The sequence below is a fragment of the Amblyraja radiata genome, chromosome 11 (assembly GCF_010909765.2).
Source record: "Amblyraja radiata isolate CabotCenter1 chromosome 11, sAmbRad1.1.pri, whole genome shotgun sequence".
Taxonomy (NCBI): Eukaryota; Metazoa; Chordata; class Chondrichthyes; order Rajiformes; family Rajidae; genus Amblyraja; species Amblyraja radiata.
Window position 1 is genome coordinate 9,155,601 of NC_045966.1, and position 27,418 is coordinate 9,183,018.

A 27,418-nucleotide genomic window follows, 5' to 3' on the forward strand; every position below is an offset into this window, starting at 1 on the left:
AGGCCACAACTGTGAATCAACTGAACCATGAGTCTGCAATCTATTTGCAATAAATGATTTGTTAGCCCTTATCGAAAATGAAATGAGTTGTTTGACCTGCCCTGTGCTTGAAACTGAAATGGAAATGAAATGAAAATTCAATGAGTTGTTTGGCCTGTCCTGTGCTTGAAACTGCAATGGAAATGGAAATGAAATGAAAATGCAATGAGCTGTTTGGCCTGCCCTGTGCTTGAAACTGCAATGGAAATGGAAATGAAATGAAACTGCAATGAGCTGTTTGACCTGTCCTGTGCTTGAAACTGCAATGGAAATGGAAATTAAATGAAAATGCAATGAGCTGTTTGGCCTGCCCTGTGCTTGAAACTGCAATGGAAATGAAATGAAAATGCAATGAGCTTTGGCCTGCCCTGTGCTTGAAACAGCAATGAAAATGGAAATTAATTGAAAATGCAATGAGCTGTTTGGCCTGCCCTGTACTTGAAATGAAATGAAATGAAATTAGTTGTTTGGCCCGCCTGAAACCACTACTTTCAGCCCACAAGGCCCCTATTAGCCAAGAAACTATTCCCTTTTGCCCAAAATGCCCTTATTAGCCCAGGAGGAGCATTTTGGCCCAAAAGGCCCGTGCCAGGCCAGGAAAAGTCCAGAAAAGGTGCCTTTCACTGAGATTTCACTCAGATTTTATTTTTAAAGAGCCCCTTCGGCACATCAGACCTGTACTAGTCCAGGAGGAGTCCCTTTGGCCCATCAGTAAGTATTCCCCTTTCAGGTATTAAACCTAGTCCCAGTATTTTTCTCCCTTCCATCATTGGCTCCTTGTGAGATCCAGGCCAAGATAGACTTTCTTCCTTCATTGCTGTGATCTGCAGAAAAAGGTGAAAATGTCTAAAATTGATTCTCCACCCTCTCCCCCTTCTCTCTCTCTCGCAGATTCCCTCACTTGTTTTGGGCAGAATTTCTGGCAGTTTCTGAGCTGCTAGCCCACTAGCCCTGAGTGACTGAGCTGCCAGCCCACCAGGCCTGAGTGACTGAGCTGCCAGCCCACCAGGCCTGAGTGACTGAGCTGCCAGCCCAAGAATCCATTCGGCCCACAATGTCCATACTAGCCCCCTGGAAACCAGACCCTTCGGCCCACAAGTCCCATACCAGTACTCCAGAAAGCCCCCCCCCCGTCCCCCACTGGCCACCAATATTGAAATTGGTGGAGAGGTGGAATATTGCGTTGGGGGACCAGCCCTCCCATGTGAACATTGTACCCAACGGGTCCCACTTAGTCTAATAAGAGTTTTTTCTTTCTCTCCACCCAATGGCTATATTTTAAATAAGTCAGCTGGGCACAATTAGACTATTTTTGCACCATGCTAAGAAAATGAATGCCTCGAAAGGGCATAGCTTGAGATTGCATTTTCTGTAGTGATTTAATTGACTTTATGTGTTGCTATAATGACAAGTGAAGGAGAACTTTAGTATTGCCTTGTGATGAAATCAAAAAGAAGGTATGACATATCGCTTCCTTTAATAGAATTTTAAAGCCTTCCAAGCTATTTAAATTTGGAATATGGTCTTACCCTTTTGAGCCTCAATTTCTGAAGCAGTCAGGTTTTATTTTACAATCCAATCCTTATTTTCTATTCCCTTTTCATTAATAATAGCTTATTTTAAATTCAATATGGAGTCTATGCTTCCACTTTTAATTCCCAACCCATGATATGATCATTATTGGCGCTGACTAATCGTGGGAGTAAAATAAACTGAGGAGAATGGAATTGAAACATCACTGTGACCAGGTCAATCCCATCAAGTTAAGTACACGAATTATAAAAATACACATGGATTATGATGCCAAAATATAGCAATGCATCAATTTAGCTGGATTTTGAATTAGAGCGGAAAGGTTTTTGGTGTGGTAGGAAAAGATGCTTTACCAATTCCCATAAAACAAGGAATCAATTACACCATTGGAATTTGGTGTACATCCTATTTTTGAGACATTAAGGATAACAGGCTGTTCATCTCATGAGAGTTCTCTACAATTCAATAATACCACAGTGGGTTCAACTTTTTGTTGGTCCACTTTGCTCTCATGTCTTCACAACACTATTTCCCTAATGATTTAAACATCTATCTCTACTTTGATTATATTCATGAATTCAGACTCTACATCCTTCAGGGGCAAGGAATTCCAAAGATTCTGAACCTTTTGAGAACATAAACTGTTCATCTTTGAAAGGACACCCACTCATGCTGAGACTATTCCCTCTGGTCCTATTTTCTCCCAAGAGGGGAAAATATGTTGAGGCATCTACCCCGTAAATCCTTTTGGAATCTTACATGTTTCAATAAGGCCACCTCTCCCTCTTAATGTCAATGTGTACAGAATCAACTCTTTTCTTGCAAGGTATTCCATCTATGGTGGGGATCATCCTAGGGAGATTTCTCTGAACTGCCTCGAAAGAGCAGCAAGACCGTAACTGTGCACAACTCTAGATATAATCTTGATGGTGTCCTGTAAATTGCAGAAAGATGTCCTTACTTTTATACTCAAATCAGCTGACATAAAACCAGCTTTGCATTCACATTCCTGGTTGGCAACTACACCCGTGTGTTTCCTTTGTGCTTCATGTACGACCATCAAGTCCTTTTTGCTACAGTTTCCTGCAGTCTTTCTCTATTTGAAAAGTAATTTGTTTTATTCTTGCTTCCAATGAAAATAACTGTATTTTCTCTCGTTATGCTCCATTTGCCAATATTTTACCAATTCATTTAACCATCTCATTGTAGACTGTATCGTCATAGCTTCCCTTTTGCCCCATTTTTGTATCACTGGCAAATTTGGCATTCTTCCTCTCAATCATTAATATATCTCATAAACACTGCTACTGCTCCCTTAAATTTGATTCTAGATTTTTGGCAGTTAGGCAGTTTTCCTATCCTTCAGTACCTCTCCAACATGTAGGGAGTTTTGAAAGATTATAACTAATGCATATGCCATCTCTTTAGCCATTCAGCTTAGGATCTTGGCTGCAAAACTATCAGTTCCAGGCAGCTTATCGGCCTTAAATATTATTAATTTGTCTAATTCACATTCTCCAACGATTGTATTCCTTGTCTGTATTTTCTAGTGATGGGTGAATTTGCAGCATTTTTAGCCATTAAGACTGATGAGGAATGTCTGCAATTCCTCTCCCATTTCCTTGTTCACCATAACTATTTCCTTCGCCTCATTTTCTTTGACCATTATGTTCAAATTGACCTTTCCCTTTTTTCTTGAAGTATTGATATTTGATGGATGTAGCCACAAAAGAAGTATCTTTCAAAATAATAATTATACTTGCATTCCTGCATTGCATGGTTTTGCTTTTATAAAAAAATAATCAACTTCTTTTGCAGAAAGAACACACAAAGGAACTAAGGTTGACTGAGGATGAATCAACATGATCACTGGAGCATCTTATGCCACAATTTTTCTCTCTCTTCTGCATCAACAATTTCTTCCCGTTTCTTCTGAAAAGCTCCATTCCCATTTTGTAATTAAATATATTTCTAATGATAAAGCACTACAGTAAATGGTCGATAAGCTCTTGCAAAAATGGTTTCCATGATTTTGAACTTTAGTGAAGGAAAAGTATCAAAATGTGCTGTTCATTTTGAATCCTCCATTGTGGTGTTGTAGTGTGTTGAGCCTAACCAAGCTTGTTATTTATCATAATGAATTGAAAGTTATTCTGAATGCTCTGTGACCCAAAGTATAATGCGGCCGGATTATCAAGAAGCTGATGACACTAACAAATTAAATAAGGATGAGTGAAATATGCAAAGAAGCCTGTAGGATAAAATGCAGTGTCATCTATATTACTAAAAGTTTGATCTTGACCGCTTTTGACTCGCTGTGGTGTGATTTCCGAGAGAACGCCGCCACCTACTGCCGTTATTATTGGCCACCTCAGAGCCCCCCTCCGCCTTCCGGGACCAGAGGATTTTTCCCATCGATGAAAAATCAGAGAGATATTAATGTTTTTTTTAAAATCCCCATTCTCTCTGCTGCCCCCGCTGGCGGCAGGGGGGAAGGACTATAAAATCCGGAAGTGTAGTCCCTTACTCAATCTCTGCCAGACCCAGGAAGCGAGAGGGTCACGGCTCTCTGAGCTGCGAATAACACTGAACGCACGTCTATTCCACGGTGAGTCCCCTCGATGCGGCTGTAAGGTGGCTGCTACCCAATTGTTTGCCTCGCCTTTTTAACAAGTTTGTGTGCACAAAATGAATTTTGATTGTCGGGTGGCTGCTGCCCAATTGTTTGCCTCGCCTTTTTAACAAGTTTGTTCACAAAATGAGTTTTGGTTGTCGGGTGGCTGCTTCCCAATTGTTTGCCTCGCCTTTTAAAAATGTTTGTGTTCACAAAATGAATTTTGGTTGTCGGGTGGCTGCTGCCCAATTGTTTGCCTCGCCTTTTTAAAAAGTTTGTGTTCACAAAATGTATTTTGGTTGTTGGGTGGCTGCAGCAAAATTGTTTGCCTTGGTTTAGCTTTTAAAATCGTTGCAACAGTTGGCTGCCAGCCCAAGAATCCATTCGGCCCACAATGTCTATACTAGCCCTCTGGAAACCTTTTCCGTCGGCCCGCAACATCCATACTAGCGCAACAGAAAGCCCCCCCCCCCCACTGGCGAGCAATATTGGAATTGGTGGAGAGGTGGAATATTGTGTTGGTGACCAGCCCTCCCGTGTGATGCTGGGACCCAACGGGTCCCACTTAGTCTAGTACTGAATATAAACATGAGTATAGATGTTTGAATTACAGAGAATTTACAGTACAGGAAAAAAACATACTCCCGAACTGGTCAATCCCATTTTTAGGCACCATTTTTCCTCTATTTAGTTCTAAGTGATTCCTGTGTTTTACAATAAAGGGCTTTGTGGAAGCATATTCCACATTCTCAGCAATTTTTAGGGTAAGGACACTTATCCTACCTTTTCATTTGTGGATTTATAAATGTGGATATCTTTTTATGACCCTAAGTTTTGGCATTCCACAAGCATATGATACAATTTATAAATCTAAATTCAAATTATTATCGAACAGGGTTTTGAATTTTCATACCTGAAAAATTGAAATCTATCTTGTTTCCAATTTGGCTCTCAATCTAATGATGTGTATTCCTCTCCATTAGTTTAGTTTAGAGCTAATGGGTGGAAAGACTTTGCACAAGCAGCATCTGTGGTCAGGATCAAACCCGGGTCTCTGGCGCTGTGAGGCAGCAGCTTTTCTGCTGCACCACTGTACCACTCCAAAGGTTCTGTGTTCAGGTTAAGCATTCTTTGAGATGCTCATTTTATGTAGACTACTTGTATCTCAATGCAAGTCTGTACTTTTAATGTCCCTTTGTTTTAGTTAAAAATTATGCTAGATACGAGCTTTCACCTACTGTTTACTTCGTCTCATTCTATCAATGTTTTCAATGCATTCTTGAACAATATCTGGAATAGGCAGGTTGCCTTGTGGCAAGATTGGGCAATATAAGTTTGCATTGAACGAGGACTTAATTGAAACATACAGGTTCCTTTGGGTCTTGATGGAATGGAGATGAAGAGGATGTTTCTCTGCGAGCATCTAGAAATGAGAGCTATTTAAAAAGAAAGGGTCGCAAATTGAAGACAGAAATTGGGTCTAATTTATTTTTCTTTGAGGTTTCTTAGTCTTTGGAACTCTCTTCCTTGAAGGAATGTGGAAGCAGAGTATTTAGATGTTATAAAATGAGAGATATTTTTTTAATGAGGGGTTGTGCAATGCCTAGGGATGACTGGAAAGCAGAGTTGATGTTAGTTAGATAAGCCATGATCCTATTGAATGTCAGAGCAGGCTGATGAGGCCACATTCCGGCTTGTAATTCATACATTAATTCTCACGTGCTTATCTGGATTTCCTTTCAGTGCTGTTCATGCTCTGTGCTTCAGCCATGTGACATGACGGTGGGTTCCATGTTCCCGTCACAAATTAGTCCAATTTGATTTGTCTTTTATGAAATTTGTACAACGTCATTATTCCGGTGTTAAATTATGAAGGTACAAATGCATTAATTTAATAATTTTATTTCAATTTGGTGCTAAACAACTGTGAAATCTTTAATGTATTGCACTTGCATGTTTTTAAGCAATTCATATTTGTAATATGATATTCCAGATGTTGGCTTTGGTTGAGACCAGCCCCATTTCCAAATCTGAAGATTGAGTGTGATGCATTGTTAGAGATAATTGTAATATGTTAATTCACTGGAGTTAAATGCTACTTCATTATATGGGATAGATTTGGATAATCTGAACAACAGATTGAAAATTATTTACATTTAGTTCATGCTTTTAATATAGAATAATATAAGATATTCCAGAGCGATTAAATATTATGGTACTTCAATGAATGCAAGTAGTTTTGTCTTATTTTAGATGAGCTATCCCTATTGGACGTAGCCCAATTTGGGGCCATAAATATAAAGGAATGAGGTTGCAATGACACTTCGTAGGTTAACTGAATAAAGGGCCTGTCCCACTTAGGCGATTTTTTTTGGCGACTAGGCTGTCGCCACATGGTCGCCTGTATGGTCGTGAGTAGTCTCCTCGTCGCCCAAAGAATCGTAGCCTCTTTCTGGTCGTCGCTGGATTTTCAAAATGTTCAAACATTTTCGGCGACAGTTGGCGAGTGGATGTGACGCCAATGAGCGTAGCTTGACTTCTCCTGACGTAGGTGCTGTCGTAGGTTGTCGCCTGGTGACGTAGGTTGTCGCCGGTGCTGACTTCGGTGAATTCCATTGGCGACAACCTATGTCAATCGGTGACAGGTACCGGCGTCAAGAGAAGTCAAGTAGCGACAGGCATTGTCTTCAGTTGTCGCCGACAAGGTCGTAGTTTGTCACAGGTGGAGGTAGGTTGACCGGTTGTTGTAGGTTGTCGCCTGTGTGGTTGTAGGTGGACGTCCTAAGTTGCGACGATTAGGTCGGCGGTTGTCGGTAGCTTGCCGCAGCTTGACATCGACTAGTTGGCAGGTTTTTGTAGCTTGTCGTAGTGTGGTCCAGTCACCGGTTTTCCGGCGACCTGCTACGACTATGACAATCGCCGGCAGTCGCCTAAAAAATCGCCTGTGGGACAGGCCCTTTACTACTGTTGGAGCATAATGGCTGTTAGCTTTTCAATTTTTTTTAACAAACCTGTTTAATGACAGTGTAAAAATTAGAAACTGGTGTTTAATGGAAATTTAAGACTAACTACATGTTCTATATAACATTGGGGTCTCAAAATAATTTTCAGTGCTAATATGGTGTTCTTTTGAGGAAAAGGTTAGGAATATTATTCTGCACCTTTGTTTTCTTGCCTTAGTTTGCTCTTGCTTGCTTGCTTCCCAATTACAATGTACGATAACACAGTCTCAGAGAGTCTAATTTCAACAGGAGTTGGAATAAAGAGGGAATACTTACTGACTTTAGAGATCTTGGAAAGATTGATTAGTTCTTTCTGTGGTGGCTTTAAGTGTGTGTGCAATCAATAACCTTGTCACTTTTCACATACCTTTGTTTGCGCACAGAACAGTGCAACACAGGAAAAGGCCCTTCAGCCCACCATGAGTGTGATGCCAAGACTTTCAGCTGCCTGCACATAGTCCATATCGCTCGATACCCTTCATTCCCATGTGCCTATCCAAAAATCTCTTAACCTATCTAAAAGTCTGTGTATAAAATAAACTTGCCCAGTACATCTCCTTTAAACTTTTCCTTTCTCACCTTAAAGCTACATCTCCAGTATTTGATATTTTCATGTCTGTCCAACCTGTCTTTGTAGCAAATACCCCTTAATCCACCCATCATAATCGTAAGCCCTCTCTGCACCCTTTCCAAAGCCTCCACATCCTTCCTGTAATGGGGCGACTAGGACTGCACACACTACTCTTAAGTGGGGGCTTATCACATTATAATATTTGACACAATTGACTTATATTTTCTCTTGTTTAAAATTTATGCATTTATGAAACCCAAGGATATCAATAAAAGATTTGCTCAATTTTACCAGAATCTATATACATCTAAAACGTCAATAGACAATAATAAAGTCTCAGAATTTCTGGATAATTGTAATCTCCCTCAATTAGAACTGAGGGAACAAGAGGAACTGATGATGATCATATTGAATGGCAGTGCAGGCTCGAAGGGCCGAATGGCCTACTCCTGCACCTAATTTCTATGTTTCTATGTTTCTATGTCTATGTAACTGGGAGCACAAATTACGTCTAAGGAGATAGAAGACACAATAAACACACTTAAGAACGGAAAAACACCAGGACCAGACGGATTCAGTAACGAATTCTATAAATCCTTTTATGACATAGTTACTCCACGCCTACAGAAAATGTATACATATGCTTTTAAAGAGCAAAGATTACCTGAAACATTAGCAGAATCAACTATCACATTAATACTTAAAAAAGATAAAAATATAGAAGAACCAGGATCATATAGAGCTATTGCTCTGTTAAATACGGATCAAAGAATAATAGCGAAAACACTAGCCAGAAGACTAAGCAGGTATGTTAGTAGATTAATAAATGAGGATCAAACAGGATTTATACCTAAGAGACACTCATTCAATAATTTGAGACGCTTGCTTAACATAATGCATTCACATAAATCTCATGACCAAGAGTTATCTATCATTTCACTGGACGCAGAAAAAGCGTTTGATCAAGTAGAATGGGATTATATGATTAAAGTATTGCAAAAATTCCAAATGGGAGAGAACTTCATCGCATGGATAAAATTATTATATAACAAACCCACGGCTAGAATACTAACTAATAATATACTATCCACGAAATTTGAATTATCAAGGGGTAATAGACAAGGATGTTCATTATCACCGCTGTTATTTGCTTTGGTAATTGAACCCCTTGCTGAAAAAATAAGAACACACCCGGATATTTATGGTTATAATACAAAACACTCAAATAACATAATATCTTTATACGCCGATGATGTACTATTGTACATCACAAAACCACAAATTAGTATACCAAACATATTAAATTTAATTGAGGACTTTGGATCCCTCTCAGGATATAGAATAAACTGGAACAAAAGTGAAATTATGTCGATAAAACCAAAAGACTCAACACACCTCCGGAAATTCCCCTTTAAAATAGCCACAGAAAAATTCAAATATTTGGGAATTGAAATTACTAGAAACTACCATGATATGTTTAAAGCCAATTATAATCCCTTACTTAAGAAACTAAATAATTTGATTACATTCTGGAAAACACTTCCGATGTCCCTAATAGGCAGAATAAACGCTATAAAAATGATCTTTCTACCACAAATCCTATACCTATTTCAATCAATACCTATATATCTCCCAAAAAAGTTTTTCAAAAAATTGGATTCAGACATAACAAATTTTATATGGGATTATAAATCCCATTGAATACAAAGAGCACACCTTAATAAACGAAAAGAGTTGGGTGGTCTAGCGCTTCTCAACTTTATGTATTATAATTGGGCAGTAAATATAAAAAATATGATTCACCTGCTGGACAATTCTGCCCAGCAGGTGGACTGGATTGTAATGGAAAGAGAGGACTGCTCTCCGTGTAATATAGGAGCGACTCTCCTCTCACCAATACATCTGAATAACAAAAATTATAATAAAAATCCAATTATACATAGCACAATTAGAACATGGAAACAAATAAAACAGAACCTAAAATTAAGAAACCTATCTCTTTTAATACCAATAGTTAATAATCCATCGTTTAAACCATCAATTATAGACAAATCATTTATACAATGGGAAAGAATGGGAATCAAAACGCTCGGAGATCTGTATGAATTGGGAAAATTACTATCATTTCAACAACTACAACTGAAATATAATTTGAAAAATAATCAATATTTTAAATATCTTCAAATTCGTGATTATCTGAAAAAATACACAAAAGACTATCATAATATGCCTACAGACTTACTGGATGAAGCAATGAAGACAAAGACGGAATCAGCGAATCTAATATCGTACTTATATAACATCATCTTAAACATAGAAATACCCACAACTGATGGAATTAGAAGAGACTGGGAACAAGAATTAGCTATAAAAATTTCAAAAGAGAGCTGGGATAATCACTTACTACAGGTGCATAAATGTTCGATCAACGTACGACATACTCTCATCCAATTCAAAACATTACATAGACTATATTATTCAAAAACTAAAATAAATAAACTCTTCCCTAATGTCTCACCCATCTGTGATAAATGTCTGTGTCAAGAAGCTACCATAGCGCATTCTTTCGTTTTTTGTACAAAAATACAAAAATTCTGGAATGAAATATTTGACATCTTTACAAAATTAATTAAAATAAAACTGGTACCAAAACCAGAATGGATTATTTTTGGAATATCGGAAGGTAACCTTGAACTAAACGTGTTTCAGAAGAATTTACTCAATTACGGGCTAATAATGGGAAAAAAGCTCATACTTAAATTCTGGAAAAATGCGCCTACACCAACAATAAAAATGTGGATATCAAATATGTTTGAAACACTACATCTGGGAGAGATGAGATTCCTCTTAGCAGGCAAAGCAGACCATTTCCAAAAGACATGGTCTACGTTTTTGGAACTATTATAAGCATAAGGTGCAATAGTAATTAAAAATAAATAAATAAATAAATAAAAGGTGCCAGGATCTGGTAAGGGGGTGTAAAAAATCCCAAAACAAAAAAACCCCAACAAAATAACAAAAACAGACTTGGTTGGTAGTACCCTTTCTGCGGAGTTTAATGTTATAATAGAGCGATTGTTTCTCCTTTCTTTTTCCTTCTTTTCTAGGGTCTTCTTTCTTTCTTTACTTCCTTCTCTAACTTATTTTCTAAGGGTCTTTCTTTTCTCAACACTCTCTTGCACCTTCACGACTCTTGCGCACTTTCTTTACTTCTATCTTTTTCTTAAAGCTCAAAAAATGAAGCGGTACAAAAAATGTATTAAGACATATGTGTTGTGTAGTATTGTAATTTACCGTACTTCTAATAAGTGCATCTTCACTTTTTTTAAATCCTGCTGCTGGAATTAGTAGATTTTCTCTGCAAGGTTTGATGGCTTTGATTGTGTAATTTGGGCAATTTCATATGACTTGAAAACATCTCAGTTGATGGTTCCATTATCACTGCCTTATTATGCCTATTGGAAAGTAAACAGATTTTTTACATTATCTGATTTTTTTTTTTGACTGAGTCTTCCATTACCACCACTGCCTCTGCTGAACTCTACCATTGTATTTTATAATTAATGAACGAAAATATTCAAAGCGCATGAAAACATTTCATCTTGTGATATTTCTCCCTAGTTGCTTGCAGCAGCATCAAGGTTAATATTTAATTCCAAGAGACTTTGATGGAGGGTTGGTAAAGCATGCACTAACTGATAATTGGCAGCTATATTGTTAATACCTCAGCACATTTCCACACATTTTTAGCATAAGAGTTTGTCGCCATCTCTTTGCTGCTTTTTTTGCGGTATTGCAAAAATATGATTATACAGAGATGAGAGGAGCTTCTAACATGCTCATGATGAAGAGGTGATGAGAAAGACGAGGACTTGGGCAGTGTGTCAGCGTATGAAGTAGTGTGTCAGCATATGTAGCATATACTGCCAGTTCCCAACAATGGCCCACATTTACTGTGCAGCTCTGAACCCTACATGTCGCTGTGTGGTTGTGCTAGTAACTTTCAGACAATAGACAATAGGTGTAGGAGTAGGCCATTCGGTCCTTCGAGCCAGCACCGCCATTTAATGTGATCATGGCTGATTATCCCCAATCAGTACCCCCCCCCCCCCCCCCCCCCGTTCCTGCCTTCTCCCCATGTCCCCTGACACTGCTATTTTTAAGAGTCCTATCTAGCTCTCTCTTGAAAGCATCCAGAGAACCTGCCTCCACCGCCCTCTGAGGCAGAGAATTCCACAGACTTACAACTCTCTGTGAGAAAGAGTGTTTTCTTGTCTCCGTTCTAAATGGCTTACTCCTTATTCTTAAACTGTGGCTCCTGGTTCTGGACTTCCCCAACATCAGGAACATGTTTCCTGCCTCTAGCGTGTCCAAACCCTTAACAATCTTATATGTTTCAATGAGATTACCTCTCATCCTTCTAAACTCCAGAGTGTACAAGCCCAGCCGCTCCATTCTCTCAGCATATGACAGTCCCAACATCCCAGGAATTAACCTTGTAAACCTACGCTGCACTCCCTCAATAGCAAGAATGTCCTTCCTCAAATTAGGGGACCAAAACTGCACACAATACTCCAGGTGTGGTCTCACTAGGGCTCTGTACAACTGCAGAAGGACCTCTTTGCTCCTATATTCGATTCCTCTTGTTTTAAAGGCCAACATGCCATTCGCTTTCTTCAGTGCCTGCTGTACCTGCATGCTTACTTTCATAGACTGATGAAAAAGGACCCCCAGATCCCGTTGTACTTCCCCTTTTCCCAACTTGACACCATTTAGATAGTAATCTGCCTTCCTGTTTTTGCTACCAAAGTGGATAACCTCACATTTATCCGCATTAAACTTCATCTGCCATGCATCTGCCCACTCCCCCAACCTGTCCAAGTCACCCTGCATTCTCATAACATCCTCCTCACAGGGACACACTGCCACCCAGCTTTGTGTCATCTGCAAATTTGCTAATGTTACTTTGAATCCCTTCATCCAAATCATTGATGTATATTGTAAATAGCTGCAGTCCCAGCACCGAGCCTTGCGGTAACCCACTAGTCACTGCCTGCCATTCTGAAAGGGACCCGTTAATCCCTACTCTTTGTTTCCTGTCTGCCAATCAATTTTCTATCCATGTCAGCACTCTACCCCCAATACCATGTGCCCTAATTTTGCCCACTAATCTCCTATGTGGGACTTTATCAAATGCTTTCTGAAAGTCCAGGTACACTACATCCACTGGCTCTCCCTTGTCCATTTTCCTAGTTACATCTTCAATAAATTCCAGAAGATTGGTCAAGCATGATTTCCCCTTCGTAAATCCATGCTGACTCGGACCGATCCTGTACTGCTATCCAAATGTGCGGCTATTTCATCTTTTATAATTGACTCCAGCAACTTCCCCACCACCGATGTCGGGCTAACTGGTCTATAATTCCCTGTTTTCTCTCTCCCGCCTTTCGTAAAAAGTGGGATAACATTAGCTACCCTCCAATCCACAGGAACTGATCCTGAGTCTATAGAACATTGGAAAATTATCACCAATGCATCCATGATTTCTAGAGCCACTTCCTTAACTATCCTGGGATGCATACCATCAGGCCCTGGGGATTTATCACCCTTCAGCCCCATCAGTCTATTCAACACCATTTCCTGCCTAATGTGCATTTCCTTCAGTTCCTCTGTCACCCCAGATCCTCTGGCCACTACTATATCAGGAAGATTGTTTGTGTCCTCCTTAGTGAAGACAGATCCAAAGTACCTGTTCAACTCATCTGCCATTTCCTTGTTCCCCATAATTAATTCACCTTTTTCAGTCTTCAAGGGTCCAACTTTGGACTTAACTAATTTTTTCCTCTTCACATGCCTAAAGAAGCTTTTACTATCCTCCTTTATATTCTTGGCTAGCTTACCTTCGTACCTCATCTTTTCTCCCCGTATTGTCTTTTTAGTTAGCTTCTGTTGTTCTTTAAACATTACCCAATCCTCTTGCTTCCCGCTCATCTTTGCTACGTTGTACTTCTTCGCTTTAATTTTTATACTGTCTCTGACATCCCTTGTCAGCCATGATCGCCCCTTACTCCTCTTGGAATCTTTCTTCCTCCTAGGAATTAACTGATCCTGCACCTTCTGTATTATTCCTAGAAATACCTGCCATTTTTGTTCCACTGTCATCCCTGCTAGTGCATCTTTCCAGTCAACTTTGGCCAGCTCCTCCCTCATGGTCCCATAGTCCCCTTTATTCGACTGTAACACTGCCACCTCCGATCTACCCTTCTCCCTCTCCAATTGTAGATTAAACCTGACCATGTTATGGTCACTACCTCCTAATGGCTCAGTAACCTCGAAGTCCTTTATCAAATCCGGTTCATTACATAACACTAAATCCAGAACTGCTTTCTCCCTGGTAGGCTCCAATACAAGCTGTTCTAAGAATCCATCGCGAAGGCACTCTACAAAGTCCCTTTCTTGGGGTCCAGTACCAACCTGATTTTCCCAGTCTACCTGCATGTTGAAATCTCCCATAACGTTACTTTTGCTACATGCCAATTTTAACTCCTGATTCAACTTGCGCCCTATGTCCAGGCTACTGTTTGGGGGCCTGTAGATTAGGGTCTTTTTACCCTTACAATTCCTTAGTTCTATCCATACTGACTCCACATCTCCTGTTTCAATGATACCCCTTGCAAGGGACTGAATTTCATTCCTCATCAACAGAGCAACCCCACCCCCTCTGCCCACCTGTCAGTCCTTTCGATAGGAGGTATACCCTTGAATATTCAGTTCCCAGCCCTGGCCCTCTTGCAGCCATGTCTCAGTAATTCACACAACATCATACTTGCCAGTTTCTAACTGAGCCTCAAGCTCGTCCACTTTATTCCTTATACTTCGCGCATTCATATACAGCACTTTGACCTCCGTATTCACTTCCCCCCTCGCACCGTTCGCAATTGGCCCTGACCTTACTCTGTTGTCCCTTCTCAAGCTTTACTTCCCATTAATTCGGGAATCTTTTGTAATTTTTCCTGTAGTCACTTCCCCTTCAACTCCATCTTTATACTCACAATTTGTCAATCCCTCCTCCCCACTATTTAGTTTAAACCCGCACGTGTAGCACTAGCAAACCTGCCTGCCAGAACATCGGTCCCCCTCCAGCTAAGGTGTAACCCGTCCCTTTTGTACAGGTCACCCCTACCCCAGAAGAGATCCCAGCCTGCCCAACAATGGCCCTCGCAGGCAGCTTCTCCACTATGTCATGGAACGATTCATTATTGGATTTGTGCAAGATTCCCAGCATTCAGTAACAGAGAATGTGGGAATTCATGCCAGGTACCCAACAGAAAGAGCAGCACCGTCAGAAACCCGCTTTTCTCTCTATCGCACTCTCGTTCTTGGGATCACTTTATGGACACTAATCAAGGTACTGGTGCTAACCTGCAGAACCTCTCGTCTGTTTTTATATTACATAGTCATACATAGATTATTTGTTCATTGAATTTATAAACTATAATAGCCACCTTTTATTCAAGGTATAGCCACCTTTTAGGCTGGTTTTAGAAATTTCAGTCTTCTAGTTTTCTACCATTACCATTTCTACCCGACTCCCCAGCATCTACTCCACCACCTACCAAGGCCCCTCCTTTCAACATCTCCACTGACCTCCTTACCCCTCCTCCACACTGCTTCCTCTCCCAGTTTGACCTGGTCACCCCTATTGAAATCTCCAAACTCATCAGCTCTTCCAAACCCACTACCTGCTCCCTCGACCCTCTCCCCACTCCCCTGCTGAAGTCCTGCCTCCCCATTCTCTGCCCCTACCTCACTAATCTCTACAACTCCTCATTGTCCCAAGGAATTGTCCCCACCGCTTTCAAAACTGCTGCTGTTACACCAATCTTAAAGAAACCTGGTCTTGATCCCTCCTCTCACATTAACTACCGCCCAATCTCAAACCTCCCCTTTCTTTCAAAAACCCTGGAGCGTATCGTTGCGTCGCAACTTCATTCCCACCTCCTTGCGTATAACCTACTTGAACCCCTCCAATCTGGCTTTCGCCCCCTCCATAGCACAGAAACTGCACTCAAAGTCCTCAACGACCTCCTCACCTCTGCTGACACTGGTTCCCTCAACATCCTCATCCTCTTCGACCTGAGCGCAGCCTTCGATACAGTGAACCATAACATCCTGCTCACCAGACTCAAAGACCTCGGCATTGAAGGCTCTGCACTCAGCTGGTTCCGTTCCTACCTTTCCAACAGATCCCACTTCATCTCTCTCCACAACCACACCTCTGCTACAGCCACAGTCACTCAAGGCGTTCCCCAAGGCTCCGTACTCGGCCCCCTCCTCTTCATCATCAACATCCTCCCCCTTGGTCAGATACTCCGCCACTTCAACCTGGACTTCCACTGTGACGCTGATGACACCCAGATCTACCTCGGCACCAAATCCCCCCACGGTCCCTCAGATCCACATCAGCCGGTCTCCTCTCCATCCACAAGTCCAACCTCCGCAGTTTTGGGGACAGAGCCTTCTGGGGACAGTTTTGGGGACAGGGCAGCTCCCAGGCTCTGGAACTCCCTCCCCCAACTGATCCGCAATTCCGTGTCCCTCACCATCTTCCAGTCCCGCCTCAAGACCCATCTCTTAACCTCTGCCTATCCTTAGCCCCACGTCCCCCTCCCTTTTCATCTGTGCATTAATTGCCTCATATTGTGTTTTGTATTGAATTCTGTCTTTACTTTGTGTACTAGTCATGTCTCTACTATTTAATTCATTCCCCTTACATGTTTTTCCTCTAACTGCTAAATTTTTGTAAGGTGTCCTTGAGACTCTTGAAAGGCGCCCATAAAATAAATAAAATTTATTATTATTATTACCATTAAGTTTGAAACGTATAGATTTTCTTTCAGTTTGGTACTGTCCTTGGTTAGATATGAATAATGCTTCTTGCTGTGAAATATCTCCTTAAATGCCTGTTGCTTGTGATCTACCATCTTTCCCTCCATCCATTTTTCCATTCTATTTCAGACCGTTCTCCTTTCAGCATTTTAAATTGCCTTTATTTCAGCTTAGAAAACCTGTTTCATACTTTTTTTCACCCTTAATCTCTATATGAAATTCTACCGTAACTACTATCTTTCCTCAGAGATATTTCTTTACTGTTAGATCATTAATTAATCCCGTCTCATTACCAGATCTGAAATAATTTGCACCCTGATAACTAGTTTATACTTGCATTACAACAATGACAACACATTAAAAGCATTTCATTAGCTGTCGAGATTTAGAATGGCTTGAGGTCACAAAATAAATTGCATTTAAAGAGTTGTCTTTATTTCACACAAGGAAGGTCTCGCTGATGGGTATTTCTCTTAGTTATCAGTTAGGATTATGACATGTTACATTTGGAGATCAGGAGATTATACCTGACACTTGTTGGCCTCAGAGCAGCATTGACCACATTGGTCTAACATTTCTGGAGCTTTTATTTGTCATATGCATCAGATATGAACCAGAATTATGAAATTCTTGTTGCTGCAGTTTTACAGGTACAGTAGACACAACAACAACAATTGATTATCAGTTATTCAAAGTAATCTAGTGCATGATAGTGCAAAAACCAAAGCGCGTGGAGCAACAGCAAGGTCTGTAGCTATTTAATAGGGTTGAGGTTGGGTTGTACAAGGTGTTCCAAGAACCTGATAGTTGATGGGATGAAGCTGTTCTTGACCCTGGAGGTAAAGGTTTTCGGGCTCCTGTACCACATTCCTGATGGTAGCAACACAAACGGTGTGTGACCAGGGTGGTGTGGATCCTATACATAAACTGCCTTGAGGCAGGGTTCCTGCAGATCCCTTTCTTAGAGGAGAGGTCAGTTTTCGGGAAGGACTGGGCAAAGTTCTGAACAAGGCTGTTGTGCAACCAGTCAGTTTGCTTGTCACAGTAAGTGTAGATGATTGATGGAGCATTTAGTGATATGCCGTATCTTGACAAACCTTTGAGGAAGAAGAGTTGGTGAGCTTCCTTTTAAGATTGCCGTAATGTGCTGAGTCCAGGACAGATTATCGGAGATATGTACTCCCAAGAACTTTATGCTGCTCCCTCTCTCCACCGCCACAGCACCCATGGAATTGGTGCATAGTCCCTTGGGTTTCACTTTCTGAAGTCACCAATTGGCTCCTTAATATTGGTAAGAGTAAGATTGTTGTTCTGGAACCACTTAACCAGATTATTGATCTCCCTCCTCTTGGAGTTATGTCTGGCTCCACAGTCATGGGTGTGGAGAGTGTGAGAGGGTGCACGGTTCTGACAACCCAGCCCTGCGGTGCCCCTGTGCTGATGGATAATCTGCACTGATTGAGATCTGCCGACAAGGAAGTCGAGGACGCATTTGCACATCACTTGCCAGGAAACACCGGACTGTAGTAGTGAGTGATTAAAGATCACCGCGTAAACTCTGGCCAGTTCGTCCGCACAAGTCTTGAGAACGCAGCCAAATGCACCATCCATGCCAGATGCTAACCGATGGTTCACCCTTGTGAAGGACCTGCAAAGAAAAGCTGGTATTTCACCAGGTTTTAAACTTCATAATGTTGCAGGCATTCAGGATTCCTGCACAAACGAGGCATGTGTAGCGTTCTGAATTTTTGCATTGTTGCTCATTGCTGTCATCCTGAATATGCTGCAATACTGAACATCGTGTGTACACTTCCAGTTTCTCAGAATATCTGTCGGGAAATTCACCCGAGGAACCTACGGGAAGTTCAATAATTCCATTCATTTCCTTTTAGTTTTTTAAAAATAGCCATGTTAAATGTAATTAATTGTTTTGAGTATCTTAAATGTTTCCTGATGTTTAACTAATTTTAATTTTTCAAATCTGTACTATATTGCACTTATGTATTTGACCTATATTGTTTAGTGTTTTTTTATATATTGATCTTTGTGTTGTTTATTACAATGAAGTAAGAATTTCATTGTTCCATTTCGGGACATATGACAATAAAATACTCTCTTGACTCAAAACATAATTAAATCTAAATATTTTTGATAGCCAACTAAGACAGGAGCGTGACTTAATCTAACCTCAAAACACGTGAGTGGGATTGACGATTGGGATTGTCCTTTTATGGTTTGCTCCAAGGACGAAGTTCGTGGCCTTGAAACTTGCATTAAGAACAGGTTTAGCAGATTGGTCATTGTGAGTGAGTTTAGGGCTTTTAAATAGATGCAAAATGATATTGTATAACCATGCCCATGTTACATTCCTCAATTCATTCCCTATCTATTTTCTGTATAATAACACCTGTAATGACCATGAATAACTTGTGTTACTCATGAATTTGATCTCCACATTTTCCTTTTCTTTAACATGTAGTTTTGGCAAGCAGTCTGCAGGAAATCTGAGACGAGGCTGTGAATGTATTGTTTTGGAAACATCTGAAATGATTGTGGTAAGAACCATCAGAAATACAGAATTTCTTTCTCATACTTTATTGTACTTTTGTAAAATATGTTAGTTTTTTAAGTATGGAAATACTACGGCTTTTACTGGCCAAGTACACAACCAACCCTCTTTCTTCCCGGGTTACAAATAACATGTCTTACGGAAATCAGACATGTTTATGACAAAGTTTCATTCTTAATAATTATATTTAACCTGAATTGCTTGTGTTGGAAATGATCAAAATCAGAAACGTTCCAACTTGTGACACGGCCTATCCATTCCCTCCAGTGATGCTGCCTGACCCCCTGAGGTACTCCAGTACTATATTTTGCTCCCTTATAGAATATTCTTTGAAATCTTTGACTATGGCACCTGTCTATTACCCTCACTATAGAATTTCCTACCATTATCTGACTTGATGGGCCAAATGGCTTAATTCTGCTCCTAGAACTTATGAACTTATGAAGTATGACCAAACGGAATCAAATATTACATTCTATAAAGCAAGTGTTGTATGGTACCAAATTATACATGAAGGATGAATGTATTTGGGGTCAAGAAGGTAAAGATGGGATAATTGAATGAGGATATCGTGGGTAGCTCAATGGGAAAGAGCAATGTATTTTTAATTTGTTCTTGCAATGAGAGCATTCTGGCAAAGACTGCACTTAATATATAAATATCAAATATTAATCACTTCTTGTTCTACTGCATTTTAAACACTAATGGTGCACATATTTAATAAATTTACTGACATTATTTAACTAGGAAGAGAAAAAAATCTTGCCACAATATCCCATGAATCTTGTCACCTCCATATATTATTTTGTTGTGCCACTTTAGTGGGAGGATATTCTTGATGCCATACTGGAGCTGAGTGCATACCACTTTAAAATAATTAAAATAATCGATCTGGTGGTGAGTTGATTTCTGTTGGCATTAATACAACTTGTCACATTTAAATTAGAATGTATCACGGGTATAGTTATCTATTTTCTTTACTTAAAATGGTGAATTTCATGATTTTTGAAACCTTGGCTAAGATACCAGGTAATAGGTTCCTTCTGCCTACATTCCATTAAAAGATAATCTTGACTCTCTTGATGTGGTAATAGGGAAAGTTGTACTTAAGCTGAATAATGATCTGCGTTATGATCTTGGCATTACTTAATAGCTCAGATTTTGTGGTCGGCAATGAGTTGACCCTGCTGACCTTCAGAGAAGCTTGGGCTTTCCTCATGAGATAACTCAATGATGGCGTATGGCTTTCAGCTATCTCCATCTCTTACAACTAAGTCCTGCATGCTGATTAGTCATTCTACAGCATAGTGGCATCATATTGAGGTGCGGCCACTAACTGGGATATCCCCCATCTTGTCTCAAAGCTATCAAAAAAGTGAATGTGATCAGAAGATTTCAGAACCACTCAAAACAATTATTGAAATCTAGTTAATCTAACGTCCAAAAATATTTTGTTTAAAAATCGAGGGAAACAGAAATACAGAAAATATCTAAATCCACTGAAATAATAATTAGAAACTTGGGAAAAAGAATAGGTGCTGCCAGCACCGCCATTCAATATGATCATTCAAAATCAGTACCCCGTTCCTGCTTTTACCCCATATCCCTTGATTCCATTAGCCCTAAGAACTATATCTAACTCTCTCTTGAAACCATCCAGTGAATTGACCACCACTGCCTTCTGTGGCTGAGAATTCCACAGATTCACAGCTCTCTGGGTGAAAAAGTTTTTCATCATCTCAGTCCTAAATGGCCTACCCCTTATTCTTAAACTATGACCCCTGGTTCTGGACTCCCCCAACATTGGGAAAATGTTTTCTGCATCTGCCTGTCCAATCCCTTAAGAATTTTATATGTTTCTATTATATGTTTCTATCAGAACCCCCTCTGAATTCCAGTGAATATAAGCCCAGTCGATCCATTCTTTCATCATATGTCAATCCCGCCATCCCGGGAATTAACGTACGTTGAACTCCCTCAATAGCAATAATATCCTTCCTCAAATTAGGAGACCAAAACTGCACACGATATTCTAGGTGTGGTCTCACCAGGGCCCTGTACAACTGCAGTAGCACCTCCTTGCTCCTATACTCAAATCCTCTCGCTATGAAGGCCAACATGCCATTTGCTTTCGTCACTGCATGCTTACTTTCAGTGACTGATGTACAAGGACACCCAGGTCACGTTGCACCTCCACTTTTTCTAATCTGACACCATTCAGTTAATAATCTGCCTCCTTGTTCTTGCCACCAAAGTGGATAACCTCACATTTATCCACATTATACTGTATCTACCATGCATCTGCCCACTTACCCAACCTATCCAAGTCACCCTGCAGCCTCATAGCATCCTCCTCGCAGCTCACACTGCCACCCAGCTTTGTGTCATCCGCAAGCTGGGAGATGTTACATTTAATTCCTTTGTCTCAATCGTTAATATTTTTTGTAAATAACTGGGGTCCCAGCACTGAACCTTGCGGCACCCTATTTGTCACTGCCTGCCATTTTGAAAAGGACTCTTTAATTCCTGCGCTATGCTTCCTGTCTACCAACATGTTCTCTATCCATATCAAAACCCTGCCCCAATACCATGTGCTCTGATTTTGCACACTAATTTCTTGCGTGGGACCATGTCAAAGGCTTTTTGATAGTTCAAATGCACCACATCCACTGCCTCTCTCTTATCCATTCAGAAAGTTCCAGAAGATTAGTCAAGCATGATTTTCCCTTCATAACTCCATGGTGACATTGACCGATCATGTCACTGCTATCCAAATGCGCTGCTGTTAAATCTTTAATAATCGACTCGAGCATCTTCCCCACTACCAATGTCAGGCTAACTGGTCTATAATTCCCTGTTTACTCTCTCCTTAAAAAGTGGGGTTACATTAGTTACCCTCCAGACCACAGGAACTGATCCAGAGTCTATAGAACATTGGAAAATGATCACCAATGCATCCACGATTTCTAGGGCGACATCCTTGAGTACTCTGGGATGCAGACCTTCAGGTCCTGGACATGTATCTATCTTCAGTCCCAACAGTGTACCCAACAACATATCCTGACTAATGTGGATTTCCTTCAGTTCCTCCCTCCCCTAGATTCTCGGTCCCGTAGTATTTCTGGGAGATTGCTAGTGTCTGCCTTAGTGAAGTCAGAACCAAAGTATTTAAAATTATGTAAATTAATACTTCCATATTAATTTTCTTGGCCATTGAAATCCATAAAGGAGCATTTCTCTCAGCAGGTCCCAGTGGCTTTCTATGGTGAATTTACTGTGTATCATCATCATCGTTGAAAACATCAACGGGCACGGTGCCTTACAATGCTATATTACAACAGTGATCGCAACTTCTAATGTGTAAATGAGGGCAAAATGCCTGAGCTGCTGAATTGCGATTTCAATGTCAGAGCGTAATTGTGAAAATACCATAAAACAGCTGACTTTAATTTCAAGACTTTCACTTTTGTCCAAAATTTCCCAAATTTGTTGATGGTTACATTCTGTTGAAGATCATCTGTATTTCTGTTTTCCTTTATTTTTAAACAAGGTATTTTTCGACATTGAATTAAATAGATTTCAATAATATTTTGTGTGGTTCTGAAATTTTCTGATTACTGTAAAATCAGTTCCGTTAACTCAAAAAAGTAAATATGCACCAGCCAGTACAGAAAAATCAGTCAAATGTTTTGTATTTTTACATATAGTCTAAGAATGTGACAAGTGAATTATTTTCACAGCGTTTAAAAAAAAATGCTCTCGTGAGGTCAAATTACTTAATTAATGATAAGAGACAGCCTTTAAAAGTTTTTGTTTGCTTTGGAGGACCCAAATGCAGACGACGAAACAAGAAATCAATTGTATCTACTGAATATGTTGAATTTAGAGTTTTTATGGTAGAAAACTGAAGAACTGATTGATAAATGAAAAGGATTTTGCATGTGTTTGTTACATTGGACGAAATTTAGCTCATAAGAGTAAAAATGTTCAGCACTCAAAAAACAAGCATGTGATTTTTGCATTGATAAACCGTTATTTACAGTTTCCTGAAAGGAAGGAAGTTGTGGCCTCCAGCTCATTGAAACGTAATTTTTCTCAGTTAGAGTGCTGCTGTGCTTGTATGCGGTTTCTATTCCAAGAGCCCCTCTCTAATGCGCACAGGCACAGTTTAATGTTATTCCACGTTTCTCATGAGTCTCCTAAGATTACATAGACTTTCTGTGATATGGAAGAACTGGATGTTCAATCAGGATCCTGAACATGTATTTCAGGTTGAAAATCTGAGTGAGAATGAGGAGAAAAATCTACAAAGGGAAGTTACAAGCCGGCAGTCCCGTCGGCGCTTCAGGAAGATCAACCTGAAAGGAGAGCGACAAACAATCATAGACAATGTGGATTCTTACCATTCTGAACGACCCCAGCAGACCAACACTTATCACATGGTAAAGCCCTTTCTTGTAAAGTACTAGATACGCTTATTTTTAATGAACCTTTAGCTAAGTGTAAAAACTAACATTCAACACTCTAAGTACACATTTTTTAATTTGTAAAAGTAAATTAGCAAAGTTATTTTCTGTTTAAAGAATTGTTCTTGAACCAAGTACAGTTAAAGTTAAGTGTTCATTTTCAAGCAGTGACTGCGACACTAAAAATGCAGTTGTTTTTCCAATCAAGATAAGCAGCAGTAAGTCAAAAAGATACTTTAGCAGTATGACTAATTTCACAGATCATTTGATCTTTAAAGTGGGGTTTTTCCACTTTGAAACAACCTTTCACGTTTACAAACACCCAATGGCTCTACTTTTCTATTTTCCATCTTAAATTACAGGTATAGAGTGCACTGCCATGAATTCCTCCTGAAAATCTAGCTGACTAATAAGTGTAAAAAGGTGTTATAAAGCACCCTAGATGAGAAGTGTTGAAGTAATTCAGCAGACCAGGCAGCATCTGTGAAGGGAAATTTAGTTTAGAGATATAGCGTGTAAACAGGTCCTTCGGCGCACTGAGTCCGCGCTGACCAGCAATCACTAGTACATGAGTTCTAAAATACACATGAGGAACAATTTACTGATGCCAATTAACCTACAAACCTGCATCTTATTGAAATGTTGGCGGTAACTGGAGCACCCGGAGAAAACCCACACGGTCATGGGGAGAACATACAAACTCCGTACAGACAGCACCCATATTCAGGATCGAACCGGGTCTCTGTAAGGCAGCACTGCGCTGCCCCACCAAATGGACCAGTGACATCTTGGATTGGAATTCTACCCCAGTCTGAAGATTCCAGCATGTGCAATCTCTCGTGTCTGGATGAGATTAGTATGGTTTGAGCCTCTTATTTGTTGAACTGCTTGTTTTTTGTCAGTTTTCAAAGGTCAATGGTTTCCGTAAACGTATCTGTGATACGTTTGTTTCCCCTTTCCCCAAACCCATTGAACATTCACAGCAAAGAGGAATGCTGTCTTGGAGAGCGTTTATATTGTCAAAGGGGATCAGCTCAAATGTTGGCAGAGATTTCAAATACCACACCAGGGGAGGGAGGTACATTACAGGATATTATTGTACATTGCAGAGATTTTTTAAAGATTTGCATAGATATATTGCCTTCTGTATCCACAATGTCCATGTTTATACCAATTTGTAAAGTTGTTCTGAGCAAGTAGTTAATGCATGGACCCCCCACTTGTCCTACATTGCTAATTTACCTGATGGTAGAAGTCTTGACTTGATATTTCAGTTAAACAATGAAACTTTCATCTCTGCTATACTGAGGGATTGTTTCATGTAAGTGTTGACTTTCTACTCTCTGTAAGCTTAAGGTCATCCATAAATTCACCACCCTTGTCCTGACTTGTACTGAATCAGGTTCACTGATCATTCCTCTTCCTGTTGGACACTTTTTTCCTGGTTGAGCAATGCCTTGATTTTAAAATTCTTATCCTCTTCCCTTAATTTTATATTTGCCTTTGGTCCAACAACATACTCCAAATATTTGCCCTCCAATTTTTGTTTTTAGAGTATCTTCAACGTAATCAATGCTCAAGCAGCAGCTATGCCTTCACCTGACAGATCCTTATCTGAAATTATTTTTCTGATCCCTTCTACGTTTCTCCACCTTTCACTCCACTCTTTGATGGTGTTCCTTGCCACCCTAGTATTATTTTGTTGGTCATTGTTAACTTATTTTAAATAAGAGTCCAGTGAAATATTTTGGGATGCTTTGATCTGTTAAAAGCTGCAAGATAATATCATAATGTTTAAATGACATTTGAACATGTACATGGATAGGATAGATTTAGTGCCGTGTGGGCAGGTGGAACTAGTGTAGATGGGGCATGTTGGTTGGCATGGGCAAGTTGGGCCGAAGGGCCTGTTTCCATGCTGTTTGATTCTATGACTATAAACCAAACTTATTGGCCTAGATTGTGTACTGAACTTTTGGAATGAGGTTTGAAACTGAATTTCTTAATTCAGATATGATTAGCACTTGTGGATGGAAAGTACATTTTTGAACATTTGCATAATTATATAAAAAATGCATAGCAAGCCTAATGTAATTCAATATTTCCTTTAAATCAGCATTTGACTCGATCATTTCAGTTACTGTAATTGCAAAAGAAACCCAGAATGCTATTGGCGGAAAGTTGAAGAATGTTTGTTGATTGGTGATGTCCAAATGAGGATGGCATGTGATTTAAGGGGAAGTTAGCAGGCAATGGTGTTCCATGCCCAACGGCATTTCCCTTTTCAGATATAGAGCCTGAGGTAACTTTGAGGAAGCCTTTGTAAGATTTTGCAGCATATTTGTAGAGCAGCAGTACTTAAACAATAAGATAGACACAAAATGCTGAACTAACTCAGCCGGGCAGGCAACATCTCACGAGAGAAGGAATGGGTGACGCTTCAGGTTGAGACCCTTCCTCAGACCCAAGTCGGAAGAAGATTCTAGACCTGAAACGTCGCCCATTACTTCACTCCAGAGACACTGCCTGTCCTGCCGAGTTACTCCAGCTTTTTGTGTCTCTCTTCGGTGTATATCAGCAGTTGCAGTTCCTTCTTACACCTACTTAAACAACAGTTTGTGATTCAAAATGGAATGTAGCTAACGATACGATAGAACTTTATTTATCCCAGAAGGGAAATTGATGTGCCAACAATCATAAAAAACATAAAATATATGAAACATGAAATTAAAATGACGAGTAGAATGGCTTGGGGAATGTGCAAATGTGCAAAGATTGGGGAAGGAGGGGGGCAGGTCGTCATTTTGGTGGAAAGACACAAAGTGCTGGAGCAACTCAATAGGTAACATTTTGGGTTGATACTCCTCTTCAGGTCTGTTCATGAAGAATGTTCAGGTGTAACTTGGTAGATTACATGAAGGTTGTAAGACGTCCAGGATCCAATGCCTATCTTCCTCTATAACTGCTACCCAACTGAGCACCATGGTATCCAGGAATACCATTGTACCTCACTACAGCGTGTCCTCTGGAGGCTATTAGGATCACTTTTCCTTTCCGATGAACTTGGGGGGAGGCTGGTTTGCTGATTCCCTAGTTGGAAGATAATGAGATATATGAGTGTGGGGAAGAGGTTGAGTTGAGCAGGTTTTGGAAGAAAGAGGGGATAGATGAATGGCACAGGATTTGAGTGGAGGGTGGGAAGAGAGAGGTATTCTTTTGTTCTTTACATCTTACACAATTTCCACTAACTTTTCGTGTCCCACCCTTTACCAGGTCTCTCCTCCAATTTTCTTCACCAAGGCAATCCCACTTCTGCCAATTTGATCCAATCTCTTCTCTCCCCCCTCCCAAATCCTGTAGTTAAACAGCAAATTAGTATTGAAGGTAGTGAACCATTGCTTTGGCACTTTGACACGTATGAATTATTGTAGATGAGACACTGGGAGAGGTTAACATATAGCTTATATTAGATAATCAATTATTCAAGTTGCATTTTGTGGGTGCAGGGTGGTAATTTTCACTTGTGCAATTTTGCAATGATTTGGAGACACTGCAAAGGAACTAAGTTGTTCACCATGGGGTACCCAGTCTCCTCTTCCTATTCGGCATTATTAATGTCGCTGGTCCACTTAAATTTCTGATCAATGGCAGTATGTTAATTAGTTGGTGAGAGGGTGAAGGAGGTGGTTAAAATGTCACTTATTCATCAGTACGAACAGCTTCATTATATGATAG

General features: G+C 40.1%; 1 protein-coding gene across 11 annotated transcripts in view; it reads left to right on the forward strand.

The window, feature by feature from the left end:
- rapgef6 (Rap guanine nucleotide exchange factor 6) overlaps positions 1-27,418 on the forward strand; it is a 262,348-nt gene that overhangs the window by 86,387 nt on the left and 148,543 nt on the right. For all 11 annotated transcript variants that reach the window (XM_033029271.1, XM_033029274.1, XM_033029281.1 and 8 more), the window contains 2 exons: positions 19,128-19,203; positions 23,489-23,659. In XM_033029271.1, coding sequence (XP_032885162.1) covers positions 19,128-19,203; positions 23,489-23,659 — 247 coding nt within the window. The remainder of the gene's footprint in view (positions 1-19,127; positions 19,204-23,488; positions 23,660-27,418) is intronic.